This window comes from Melampsora larici-populina (assembly GCF_000204055.1).
Source record: "Melampsora larici-populina 98AG31 unplaced genomic scaffold MELLAscaffold_25, whole genome shotgun sequence".
NCBI classification, from domain to species: domain Eukaryota; kingdom Fungi; phylum Basidiomycota; class Pucciniomycetes; order Pucciniales; family Melampsoraceae; genus Melampsora; species Melampsora laricis-populina.
This window is the reverse complement of record NW_006768789.1, coordinates 175,290-188,878: the sequence shown is the minus strand read 5'-3', so window position 1 is coordinate 188,878 and position 13,589 is coordinate 175,290. Positions and strand designations below refer to the sequence as shown.

General features: G+C 42.8%; 4 protein-coding genes across 4 annotated transcripts; 2 read left to right on the top strand and 2 right to left on the bottom strand.

The window, feature by feature from the left end:
* Window positions 1–702: 702 nt before the first annotated feature.
* Window positions 703–2,030, top strand: MELLADRAFT_25673 (uncharacterized protein; the record flags this gene model as incomplete). The annotated part of the gene is made up of 4 exons (XM_007411579.1): window positions 703–859; window positions 1,010–1,630; window positions 1,696–1,878; window positions 1,936–2,030. Coding segments are annotated over 4 exons (1,056 nt in total), but the record flags the coding sequence as incomplete, so codon positions are not given.
* Window positions 2,031–2,428: 398 nt separating this feature from the next.
* On the bottom strand, window positions 2,429–3,172 carry MELLADRAFT_72176 (uncharacterized protein; the record flags this gene model as incomplete). Its single annotated transcript, XM_007411383.1, has 1 exon — window positions 2,429–3,172. One exon carries the CDS (start codon window positions 3,162–3,164, stop codon window positions 2,748–2,750), a length of 417 nt encoding a protein of 138 aa, XP_007411445.1.
* A 4,940-nt stretch (window positions 3,173–8,112) lies between these two features.
* On the bottom strand, window positions 8,113–10,691 carry MELLADRAFT_88147 (uncharacterized protein; the record flags this gene model as incomplete). Its single annotated transcript, XM_007411382.1, has 8 exons — window positions 8,113–8,608; window positions 8,674–8,831; window positions 8,942–9,229; window positions 9,334–9,621; window positions 9,696–9,757; window positions 9,856–9,931; window positions 9,999–10,384; window positions 10,433–10,691. The coding sequence occupies 8 exons, from the start codon at window positions 10,689–10,691 to the stop codon at window positions 8,113–8,115; spliced, it is 2,013 nt and encodes a 670-aa protein (XP_007411444.1).
* Window positions 10,692–11,347: 656 nt separating this feature from the next.
* On the top strand, window positions 11,348–11,896 carry MELLADRAFT_36910 (uncharacterized protein; the record flags this gene model as incomplete). The annotated part of the gene is made up of 1 exon (XM_007411580.1): window positions 11,348–11,896. One exon carries the CDS (start codon window positions 11,348–11,350, stop codon window positions 11,894–11,896), a length of 549 nt encoding a protein of 182 aa, XP_007411642.1.
* Window positions 11,897–13,589: the final 1,693 nt, after the last annotated feature.

Here is a 13,589-nt window from a genome sequence, read left to right as displayed (position 1 = left end):
ATATTATGATGATTTGATTTGTAGCATCCTCAGTTCTCTGTTTGAGTTGAACATTCATCTTTTAAAATTTAGAACAGCTTTGGCTCATTGGCTCATGATTAAGGAGAGAGTTGAGTTATTTGTTAAGTTTAGGTCATACTTAATAAACACTAGTGATTTGAATTTAGGAAGCCTGATGGATCGAACCAGAATCAGAACCAGAACCAGCAGATTGAAGATGAACTCGATCAAAATTAAAAAGAACACTTTCAATCGATTCACTTCAAGAACCCATTCTCATTCCCACAAGTTTTCATCAGAATCTCAAAATGCACTTCAACCAACCGATTTACTTTTACTTTATCAAAACAAACTATCATCAGGTATCCTAAGACCCGATCCAAACCAACTCAGAACAATCTATAAAGTATGTACAACACCACAAATCTCTCTTCAATCTCAACCAAAACTAATTACTCAAACTTCATCATATTTAAACAGCTTAGATCGATTCACAAAACCCTTCAATCTTATGTACCTAATCCAAGACTAATAAGTTTATTCGATCAAGCTTATTTATCACCTACAAACTCAACTTATTCAAAAACCTTATCATACAAACCTGATCCTACCATCACCTCTTTGAATCCAACTCAACGTAAAAACGAATTAATTAAAGTTTTAAAACAAGATAATGATGATTATTTAGCAGATCAAACCGTACCGATCGGGTTCTTATTGACCGGTTCACCCGGTACTGGTAAATCATTAATCATGGATCTTTTTTTCGAAAGTTTAACAACCCCTAAGAAACTCAGAAGACATTACCATCATTTCTTACTTTCACTCTATTCATTAGTTTTCAATCGACTCGAATCTCGTCGAATCAAATTAAATCCATCTTCTACTTCCTCAGATCAATCTTTCACACAACATGATCTTCCGATCGGTACACTTCAACCTAGACAAGATCGTTTACGTAACAAAGCTTTATTAGAAGGTTGGAGAAGTGTTTTTGCTGGTGGATCAGATCCAAGCGATCCAGTTTTAAATGGACCAGATTTCGTTTTAGCACAAGTAGCCAAAGATTTGATTCTTACTCAAGGTTGGATCTTAGCCTTTGATGAAATCCAAATGGTAGATGTAGCAGGTGCTGGGATCTTGAGTAGAGTCATTGAATGGTATTGGAGATTAGGTGGGATCGTCTTAGGTACCTCGAATCGAGTACCTGAACATATGTATGATGAAGGAGTTCAGAAATCGACTGTCTTGCCTTTCTTGAATAGACTTCAAGATAAATCTCCTACCGTTCAACTCGATTCACTTCGTGATTGGCGTCGTGAGCTAAGTGATGAAAGTAAATCGACTTTAGATCTTCCTACTTCTTGGCATACCGGATCTCAATCTGATCATTCTTGGTCAGAACGCGTTCGTAAATTTTTACCACAAGAAGAGCAAACCGAATTATTGATCTATGGACGTAGAATTGAAATCAAACGAGCCAACTTGGATCAAAAATCTGTCTTGATGACTTACAAAGAATTATGTGAAGCTCCACTTGGACCAGCAGATTATCTATTAATCGCATCCACCTTTGAAACCATTCTTGTAGAAAACGTACCAGTCTTCACCGGTTTAATGAAGAATGAAGGTATGTAAACTTTAGTCAACTCATTGATTTCATCAAACTAATCACTTCAACTTCTTTAATAATAGCACGTAGATTTATTACTTTTATTGATGCGTGTTATGAATGTCAAGTGAAATTACACATCAATGCAGCCGACGAAATCGATAATCTTTTCTTTCCAGACCACGATCCAAACTCTATAAACCTAGAAGACCCTGATCCGATCCAAGCCGAAAGCATTTCAGAACTCATTCAAGACTTGGTATCTAGTCATCGACCAAATACATCAACTTATCGTCCTTCCAATCCATTACCGAGTTTCTCAGGTGGATCTAATTCGAGTCAGACCACTTTGGCTATCTTTACCGGTCAAGACGAACAATACGCTTTTCAAAGAGCTGTTTCGCGATTACATGAGTTGACTAGACCAGGTGGATCTGGAAAAGCTTGGGTCCCAATGCTTGATACGTTGAAGAGCTTGTGGAAGAAGAATGATCGGATCATCGATCAAATCCCAACATCAGACTTTGATTCCTCTACCACAGTAGATCATGATCAACAAGCTTCTAATGACTCGCGACATCAAAGAAGACCTATTATTTCTCCTAATAATGTTTGGGGGATAGGGAAATGGGGAAAACGAGCTGGTAGATGGGGAAAAGGTGTTGAAGTCTATGATCCAAAGTGATTCTTCTTTTGATGACTCTTTTGTATCTTATCAAATTTTCTCTTTTTTTTTTTATTTATTTATTTATTTTTGGTTTTGTTTTAGTCGTTGTAAATTATATCCTTTTTTGAAGTACATAAATGTGTATGTATGTATGTGAAAATAAAATGGGATTTGTAGATTATCAAAATCATGAAAAAATCGTCATATAATACAAATGAAAGTTGTCAGTTTCCTTTAAATCTACTCTGAATTGATGTGTTCATTGTCAAATTGATTGTGAATTGATCATCAAGAAGCAGAAGAAGAAGAAGAAAAAAGTCAAACAGACTACAAACTGAAAGCTATCAACACAGTATCAGTTTGGTTTCAAAAATGTCCATGTATTGTCTAACCTAGTGATGATGAAAAAAAAAAGAAAAGATCCAAAGAAGATGAAAATACAAAAGAAAAGAATTCTGTAAAGGTTGATCATCTTGATTTCTTATCTAAAGTCAACTTGATAGAATCTTTTTTCTTTTGGATCTTCTTCACATTTGGTTCTTTACTTACAGCAGGTTTAGTCACCCCAGAATTAAGTTGATGATTTGTTCGTTTATCTTTGTTGTTTGAACTTGTATCCATCAATTCACGAGTTTGGTCTTCTGAACTTTGAAAATTAAGATTTCGATTCCGATTTCCATTTCCATTTTCAAGAGTTTTAAAAATCTTAACAAAACTAGTAGCTAAATCCAAAATCTTATCTACCATCATCATCATTTCAATCTCATCTGAATCCACTTCAACTTCTTCATCTTCTCCATTCATTTGACGTTCATGATGATCTTCTGAAGCTTGATGAATCGGTTTATGAACCAATAACCCTAATCGAACATGATACTCTTCCATCTTCTCAGTAGCCAAGATAAACAACTCTTTTAAAACATCATACAAGCTCATCTTGATCGGTTTATTTCTCATCTCATTCAATTCACTTTCATCCAAAGCTTTCGAAGAATTCAATATGATTTGTAACGTTTTAGGTGTAAGATATTGATGATCATTAGATTGGTTCGCTAAAGTTTCCGTTGATTTTCCTTTCCAAGTTCGGTTCCAAACAATCCCACCTTTCTCTTCTAAAACCAATCTTAATCCACACGTCGAAGACTTAACCAATCGATGATCAAATAAGTTTCTAGCTTCATCTATCCCATCACAAATCCTTTGAATAAGATCCAATGAATGATGATACAATTGTGATCGAAGGTGCCATTGGTTTAAAGGATCATATGTTAAGATTCGACATAAGATCTCAAAGAGAGTAGAGGTTAATAACATCGATCGGATTGAAGGATGTGAAGATGATCTGGATTGAGTTTCTTCATCAAATGATGGTAAAAGGTTCTTGATAGCTACAAGAAATCGGTGCAAGGCTTCGTCTCCTTGATACACTACTGGTCTAGAAGATGGATTCGTCTTGAGTGAAAGTCGAAAGTTATTGGAGATGAAACAACTATCGAGTTGACAGAGAATCTAAACAGTAAGATCACACATCATTCTCGTTAAGTATCACGCTCGGATGAAGCTTAATCAATCAGTTATTATCTACTTTACCTCGTACATCATTACGGCTCTTCCATGATCACAGCATTTAGTGGTACCACATGCTTCACCATTGAAAGGGGCCATACAGTCCCAAGTGCAACCAGTCACCTTCCAACATCCTCTACAAATCACCTCTAAACAAGTCTCACACGCATGATGAGCCAAAGCTGGTGGTGTCTGTAGTAGCGCAAAAGATTCACGTGAAATCAACCAAACCGTCCATGAGAACCAAGAAAGCTTCATGATCACTCCATAGAGAGATACGCACCTTGAGTGTCTTACCTCCTCGAAACTTACACCCTTGACATTTGCCTTGTACATTCAACAATCCACTATATTCTCGGAACTCTCTATCAGGCCCAATAATTGACTGCTCAGGCGTAATCTTTCCATTTGAACGTGCAATCCGTCGTCCTGGAGGCCAATAAGATACAGACGTAAATGATTCGATAGCTGGGGTGACCGTAGCGGCAGGTTTCGACGTTGTCACCGCACGCCTAGCTTCTCTGGACGGCTCTGAGTGTGTTGGGTTCTTTGGGAATGATTTGATGGCTGATTCGATTCCAGAGGTAGGCTTTGAAGTGGTCGCTGCCTGTTGTGAATCTTTGGATGGCTCCAAGTCAATTGAGTTCTTCGGAATCGATTTGATGGATGGGGCGATTGCAGGGGTAGGCTTTTGAGTTGGCTCCGGAGTGGGCTGTGACTGTATGAGATCTATGACTGGGGCCTTAACGGGTTCCTTAGCGGGCTCTTTGGACGGTTCTTGGGCGGGTTCTTGAACTGCTTCTTTGGACGATTCTTGGGCCGGCTCTTTGACTAGTTCATTGTGAGACTCTTTGAGCGGCTTCACGTCTGTGTGGATCTTCGACACAGGTATGACAGGTTCGATTTTTTCAGTTGGTTCAGCTTGCTTAATCTTATTGGTGGGTCTCAGGGACATGGTACGTGCTGACAAGATTGCAAGAAGCTGAGCAGGGTCGTCTCGAACATCTTTAATCGAAAGCGCAAAGATGCCTTCACATTGAGCGTTTAATCGCAAGATATTGTCATTCGAAAATAATGCAATCTTGATCCCATTCTCTACGGCATGTTGGGTTACCTTCAAGGCATACGCCAGAATCCGGGCATCGCCATTTCGGCTCTGTGAGATTGGAAGAGAGGTGTCCCAGATTGATGGGTGAGTTACGTTCGCGAGGAAAGCATTATGCGATAGCTTGTAAAGAGACAAATGATCACCTCGCTTAATTCCAAACTCTCCTCGTCTAGGCGCTGAACAATTACTTGATCGATCTCACGTGTTGCTAGCAATAGCCAATTTGTGGCATCTCTGGCTACAAAGGCCATGTCTCGTTTCACCACGGTATCCCCAACATAGATATCAATGTCGTGATGTCGACTTTTAAGTGCATCGAGTTCACACAGGACTGCTTTAGGAACCAAAAGTTGAGTGGCCGTTTTCGATAAGCTTAGCAAACGGCGGAGAAAGTCGAGATATCCAATCAAAATATTGGTATCTAGGATTATCTACGATGATGATAGGATTCATCTTTGTCAGATATTGATCATTGAACGGCTTACATATCCTAAGCTGGTGGATAGCAGAAACATTCAAAGTTACCTGAAAGCGAGGGTTTGGAGATGTATCGTCATCAAGGATCAGCTGGATCTGGGCTTCATGTCCGTCTTTGACATCGCTCTGGATGTTCGACGCATGGCCTCGCTCAAAGCTTGGACCAGGCTGAGGGTTACCTGGCTCTGCAACGATTGCAAGATCGGGCGATGAGATTTTCTTATGGGGGAAACTCGCCAGAGGGAGGTGTTCGACCAAGTGTCTCTTCTTCAGTTTTCTATTGGCCCTCTGTTTCTTTCGGTCCCTGAACCGAGCAGGTTCTGGATGTGCTCGACCGTGAGGGGCTTGTGAAGATGATTGATTGACACCCTGATCCGCATAATGTTCGTCACTATTCGAGTCTGGATATACCGAATCTATCTGTGAAGGGGGTAGGCGTGAGGTGGTGAGACTGGAATACTGATCGAAGTTTTGGCGATTGGCATTGTACTCGGCGTGAAGCTGAGCTGCATATGCTGCATCTCGCTGTGACATGACACGACATCAGATAACATCAAACTGCTACCAAGTGAGCTGCTCCTACTCACTGCAATCGCTTCCCTCTTGAACTCAATTTCTTCCTGCAAGTGCATCTGCATAGCCACAGCGTGATCGTCATCCACATAGTTTCGGACATGACCTCGCGAGGGACCATATTCGGAAGCCAATAGTCTGTCGAAAGCGGCTGAAGCTACATCTTCATGCATGTCATGAGATGTCTCCTTCATCAAGACTTGATGGTCACGTGGAATCTGGTTGTTTCGAATCCCTCCCGAGGTGCTCATCGGTGCTGGATAGGCAACTCTCGGATTCTCCCAAGACGAAAGTGCATTAGAGTCACCTCTCCATGAATGGGAATTGCTCGAACTTGAGCCTTGAACAGGTTGATGGTTTGAGTGGGCTGAAAACATTCCGAATACCAAAGGATGTTGATTAATTTTAATTGGACAAATTGACTGATGACCTTTGCAGTTCTCTATCAGATCAATGATCATGCAATCACGAATTCACCTTGGGTCAAATTCCTTGGGATGTTAGTCCCAGAAACATGCGGATTCTGATTCGAGGACCCAGCTTGCGTTTGCCAATGTGGACCTTCATCTCGTTGTGGTCCATAATTCAAGGAATCGTGAGTGGAAGAGCCACTACCATGGCCGATTGGATTAGCTGCATGGGTAGCACTGAGCGGATTGGTGTTCATACGCTGCCTAGCCCTTTTTGTGCCATGCTCGGCAGAGCGATCGACCATTCGTTTGGGAGGCATTGATCGATGATCACACAAGTCGTAAGATGCCCAAAGTAGTAAGAAGAGTTAAAGATCACAATCAAGTCCGAAGCGAACGATGCAGACGATCAAATGAATCTGATATTCAAGTTCAAGAGATCCTTGAGGTTCTGCCTTGATCCAGAACGTTCTGCTTAACAGTTATAGAAGGCTGTGAAATGCGCCTGTAGTCTTTTAGAACCCTCAAGACGTTGACAGCTGCAGGTCATTCAAGGTCCGAGCGAATTTTGCCGCTCAGAACGCAAAATACTTTTGCGGCGAGTGGATATGTTAAGCGGTTGAGGTACCCGAACAAAAAGGCGAGCTATAAGTCTTGAATAGTGTCGAGTTTGGATTGGAAAATACGAAGTTGAAGTGACTGTGGTCCTGGAACAGCGGTTATCGTTTCAACCGTGATGTCAATGGACTTGCCCGACGATCAAAGGTTGAATAGAAGCGGGTGAACGAAAGATGATGAGTTGGCCGTGATCGAAGGCAAGAATATGCCAAAGCTGAGAGAGGTTGATGCGTAGAAGCAAATTTCAAAAGCAGTGGAAATAGAAATGAGAGAACTCAGATATAGAAAATTTGAGGCTCGATGGATGAGGAGAGCCCCTTGTCATAAATTCACATACATAGACTTAGCGGCACATAACATGTCGTAACACTGCCAGACCTGCCAAAACACATAGCCATTCAATCCACCGTATCAACAACCCCAGATTCTTAAATTCCAAGGCGTTGAACAAAATAATCTGGATGCTAGTTGATATTGGCAAAGTATCTTTATCAGAAAATTATTTTCATTTGACTGCCCAACATAGGTTTACCTCCAATCTGAAGTATGTCACCTGGATTGAAGCTGGAGAGTTCATTATTCATTTTTATGCTCATTGTTACTTAGGTGGAATTTCCAGACTGAAGAGGCATGGCTGATGAACATACGTCACAAGGCCAGTCTTAGTTGCAGAACTGAAACTGAGCACAGCTGTACCTCTAATACATGCAAATTGCGGCCTACAATGCACTGAAAGATATGTTTGCAATTACATACTAACCAAGAGCCTTCTTATGGCATTTGAATCGAAAGCTCATGCTCTTTGATTATGACGACAAGGATAAAGTCACAAGTTTAGTGGAATTTGTACCCTTGGGTTTATGACTTGATCATCCTTCCAAGATTACGGCCCCAGGTTCGCGTACAATTGAGACTAAAAGGTAAGTAGTCGTGTTGTCAAACTCGTGGATCTCAAGCTTGGCTTGGAGGCTTTGTTGAGCTTGTTTGGAGAACTGCATATGGCGGCCAGCCGCTTGGTTGTGATGTCGAATGTCGTGGGTTGACCTTATGTCGAAGTTGAAGCTGGTGGTAATGTTCCCGCTCAACTTGAGGTGTTCTGGACAACAGATTCTTTTGTGGGAGGAGTGATAGCCGACATCACCAAACGGCCTTGTTCAATCACTGATCTTGTCAACTCAGCCCGGGCATGCTGCTCTGCAGGATCTCGATATGGATGCTTCTTGAAGAACTGGCTGAGGTTCTCGAGTATGTTGTTAAGAGCTTGTTTAGCGCTATGGATGTCAGGAACAAAGCTAGGAGATGGTGCAGCTGCGGGCTGTCCAATGAATGCATCGAGTTCTTCACTTGGGATCTCCCGAGTGAGCCAATTGAGTGAACAGTTCTCGCTTTCTGACAAGCTGCTCATATCGTTAGGACTTTCAATTGGGCGGCCATCCAGAAAGTCAAAATCTTCCGATATCAGAGTTGTGTCGGTCGGATCAGAGGTTCGAGGTGAAACTGGATCGGGTGCGTTATTTTCCTTGCGTTTTCCGAGTTGATTGGCACTAAGCGCACCCTCGGTGTTGTGTACATAGGTACTAAAATTATTGTAAGACATTGGACTGTCCAGCAAGCGCGAGCAGATACAAGTTGAACAACTCACTGGCCAGAGTTAACATGAGGCATCACAATAATAACCTCTTCGTCAATGGCGATCTGGTTGCCCAGAGGCTCCGAATTGGAATTGGGTAGTGGTTCCGTGACGACAGACTGAGAGATGCCAGATCCTGACTGTTTAGGTGGGGCGAGTTGATGCGATGACTCGTTATCCTTATTTTATTAAGATGGTGGTAGGGAGCGTCGCGCGTCAGACAAAGTTTTGGTCCCAAAGTGGATTTTTGTTTAGATTATAAATGACTGCGAGACTATACCTGGGAATTACCGACATTGGCTCCAGGCGCACCTTTTTCAATGTGTGCTACCAGTTCCGGAGTCGTGATCGGGTCAAATTTCTTGACACGAGGTGCCGTCATCGCGGAAAGAAGTCGATTGGGATCATCCCCGACATCGTTGATGGAATAAGCCAGGATCCCTTCAGACTTGGCGTTCAAGCGCAAGATATTGTCATTGGAAAATAAGGCGACTCTCTTGGCCTGAGCTAGAGCACGATGGGCCACTTTGATAGCATAAGCAAGGATTCGAGCGTCACCATCTTTGCTCTACAATATGGAATGCGGACCAACCGTTATGAGGCTAAACTTGGAACTGTTGGGAAATTACACAAGTGCTCAAGTAGATAGAAGACATTTGGAAATTACGCAACTTTTCTGAGTTCCTTAGGTTCATCGCCCATATTCTGTAATTTCACTCGCTCGTGTGCTTGAGTGGCCTGGAGCAGCCAATTCGTTGCATCTCTTGCCGCACACCACATATCCTGCTTGATACTCTTGCGTCCGATGTATACGTCAGTCTCTCGATGTTGTGTTTTGAACGCGTCCAGCTCTGTCAGAACAGCCTTGGGAATCAATAGTTCAGTATCTTCATGTGAGGAACTGAGTAACCGTCGTATAAAATCTAGATGTCCGATCACAACGTTGGTGTCTAAGATGATCTACATTACAAGGTAGTCCGAAAGCAAGCGTTTTCAGTTTCAGAAAAGTCAACGTTCACTGCAGAAAGTCTGACCTGTAGTTTGAGACCTGCTCCTCGCTTCCGCATTTCTTCCTTTTCATGTTGCTTCCCATAGGCTACAAAGACTCCCCAGTTCCCGCGTACGCCAAGTCGATTTTAGTTTGCATTGAAGATGGGAGTGAAGTCGCGGGAATAGACTGTTTTGGTGACTGACATAGGTTCTCATGATGTGCATTGTGAGGTTCAGTGCGGTGTTGGGCAGAAAAGACCGAGCCTTCTTCTGATGGTTCCTGCGATCACGGAAGGTTAGTGTGTCATGGCCACCAGAATTTATATTCGGAAGAGTCTAAGGCCTACTAGAGCTGGATCACTCCGGAGAGCAGGCTCCTCTCCCTGTCGATGCTGAGCAGCCGTGTTGTGATCCGCTTGCCTGATATTTCTGACCTCATCCCTCCTTTGATTTTCATCAATCTCCAAACCAGGACTTTGTGATGCAGCTAATCTGTTGAGAGCCGCTACTATGACTTTCTTTGTGGGACGCTCATGGTTGGTACCTTTTTGAGCGTGGGACCGAAGCTTGCGCTGAATTTTTGTTAGCTTAGGTTGTTTGCTCGGCGGATGAACATCCCGGTATCTATTTGGGATGTCAGCCGAGCCGATGGTACGGGGGAGGACTACCCTTGCATTTGAGACTTGCTTGGAGGCTACATCCGCATCCCGATCACAAAGGGGAAACACATCAACTGTTGCACTTCAAGTTGATTAATGAGGCTCATGATAAGCAAACCCACGCGCGAAAGGAGGATCAGGAATAGAATGCCCCGTGAATCGTAACCGCTCAGGGGGGAAAGAGAGCGGCAAGACATTGCCAGTGCCAGTCGTCGAGGATGGCATAGAGTGAAAGTTGGCATGCCTAGAGCTTGTGGCGTTCGCTCCGGAATTGACATCGGAATGCGTGCCATCAGACTTCCCCATCTTAAGCTTTCTGAACGGATTTTGGCCTTGCTCTGGCACACAGGCTTCGATTACTCGTTTGCGCTTGCCAGTCATTGAAATTGAAATTGAACTTGGATTTCGAGGAGAGATGGTGTATATCAGAACTTCGAATCCAAAAGTTCGAATGATTGTGACTTCAAATTTTGAACTGACAAAAAAATTCAAACCTGGCCCGTGCTGAACCCGTTCAGTGAGGTACCGATGCGATGCCCTGTCTAAAACCTAATCCGACTCGCCAATCGAAACTCAAAAGCTTCGCCATTCGATTGTCACTTATTACACCACAAGGACATGCTGATGTCCTAGGGACGTCAGGATTTTTTGCAGGGGAAGGGATATCCTGACGAAACTGATCCAAGGAGCCCGGGTCAGAATCAAAATTCGGGACATCCCACGGGCTTCCAAGGGTGTTCTTATTTAAATGTAGGCCCAGCCTGGCATCCTGAGTGTGTGCTGCGGACGTCCGCACGCACTGACATCCAGGGGACAGCCCAAACGGGGGTGCCGACGGAAGAATATGATCTCGGACAATCCCGACGTCCTTCCGCTCAAAAGCGTCTTCGTGGTGTATCACCATCATCATCAACTAATGATGATATCAAAAGGCTCTGACGATGGACAAACGAAAAAGGAACCTTCCGGTATGCTTCTAGACTCCTTTAGACCACCCCGAAAGATTTCATCAAGTCCTGACTGACTTGCTTTCATCCATGATAGGCTATGTCTTGGGACCCGATGGCAAGCCATGCAAAATATGCACAGGTTTCAAAGCTTGGTCTCATACCTTAACTCAAAATCAACCTTCTTCCAGTCGGACACCCACCGAAGATTCCGGTGCCTTGGCAGATTCTTCTGCTACAACCAAAACCAACACCTCCCGAGATCAAGTTCGATTGGATCACAACGGTCTTCGTGAAGATTGTCCTGCTGATGTCGAACGTCTGGGCCGCCACACATGGACATTTCTTCATACCACTGCTGCTTATTATCCGCCCAAACCAACCGAAGCTCAGCAGACTTCGATGCTACAGCTACTCAATGCACTACCAGTTCTCTATCCGTGTCGGAACTGCGCTGAAGATCTGGAACAGGAAGTCAAAAGGAATCCACCTGACGTGAGCTCCCAAGAAAAACTTGAAGCATGGATGTGTGCGACTCATAATGAAGTGAATCGGCGACTGGGAAAAGAGGAATTCGATTGCTCACTGGTTGCGCAACGCTGGAGAGATGGCTGGAAAGATGGAAGATGTGACTCGTAGATAAAGTTGAATATTAGAATGATTTTGACGTATTCTCCGCTCAATGTAATGAGATGGTGACCTATCACCCATCCACCACTTGCAACCAGATCATATGTACTTCCTCATAACTCAGAGTTTATTGACAACCGTGTGCTGAATGAACCACCTGATCCTACAGTTCTACTTTCCACCACGTACTACTTTTTCAAAATGTTCTGTGGGATGTTATCCACCCATGACGCACAAAAACTTAGTCCAAAAAGTCGTGCAACACTAATCCAGAAAGAACTGACAGAAAAATACAGTCAGCTCATTTTCCTTCATAGATAGTCTGACTCAAGTAATAAAATTTCTAATCATGGCCTTTTTATGTCTAAGAATTTTTAATAAAATTTTCTTTCATTGTGTCTAAAGCTCTTGTCTTTGAGGTCTTGGTTGAGTGTTTCTGTTAAAATCTAGTTATCATTTTGCCAATTACCCTCCAAATTTCTCTGATCAATCAATTTGAAACAACCATGGTACTGATAGATTTACACTTTTGTTGTAACAGACAAGAGTGAGTTGTGGTTAGCATGTTGTAAGGTTCCTAAGAACCTTCACTGGAAATCGCACAAGGGACGCTGTGATGATCACAGCACGAGAGTTTCTAGAACCCAAGAGACCTTATTATTTCAAATCTATCAAAACACAGTACGTAAGACTGGTTCCAAAGGATAAGGGGTAGGAAGGTCAGTCCCGAATCACTCCTACAAGTCTGATTGAAAGTAAAGGAAAACAAGTATTTGAAATAAGGACTTTACCTGGTTCCAAAGGATAAGGGGTAGGAAGGTCAGTCCCGAATCACTGAGGAACCAAGCGTAGAAGTCAAAACAACTATATAAAGGAAATAGAAATCTGTCTGTTAATAATTAAGTAGTTTTGATATGTATCTTAGTATTTATGTATTGTAATGGCCGCAGGTCTTACAGTCTCCCCTCCTTTAAGGAAATGTTCGACCAGCCTTTAATGAAAAGAAAAGAAAAATTGAAAAATCAAAATCCAAAGAAAAGAAATAATTTGATTGAATCCTACTATAAAATTAGTGAAACCTGTTCTTTAAAAGAAAACTAAACAAAAGAGAGAAAAGAAAAGAGAAAGAAGAAAAGAAAAAAATAGAAACAAAGCTAAATGGCAAAATAAAGATAAAAATCGGTAGAAGAGAAAGGTGGCCACGTTCGTCCCCAATTGTCGACGGAGTCCTGGGAAGAAAATGTCGAAGTTATGTGCTCACGGAGTGGCCAAGGTATGTCTTTCTTTCGAGCTTATTTTTTAGGGGTAGCTACCCGGGCGGTGCATACTTTGGGAGGAACTTACTTTTGTACCTCCTCCTCGCGCTCCACACCTCCACGTTCCACGTATGGCTTGATTTTTGACACGTTGAAGACTCGGTGACGTTTATCACCTGCCGGTAATTCGAGCTCGAGGTTGAGGCCATGATTGAACGTCCTGACGACCTTGTAGGGACCCTCGTACTTTTCACGAAGCTTCTTCACCCCGCCTGTGTGTCTCCCATTCCAATCCCCTGAATCTAAAAGGACCCATGAGCCGTCTTCGATTGTGGGTGCTGGTCGGTGATGTTTATTATGTTGTACGGCTTGTTGTACCCGGCTTGTCCAGAGTGAATCTCTTGCTGTCGCCCACGCGTTGGTTCTTAGATCTAGCCATTTCTGTA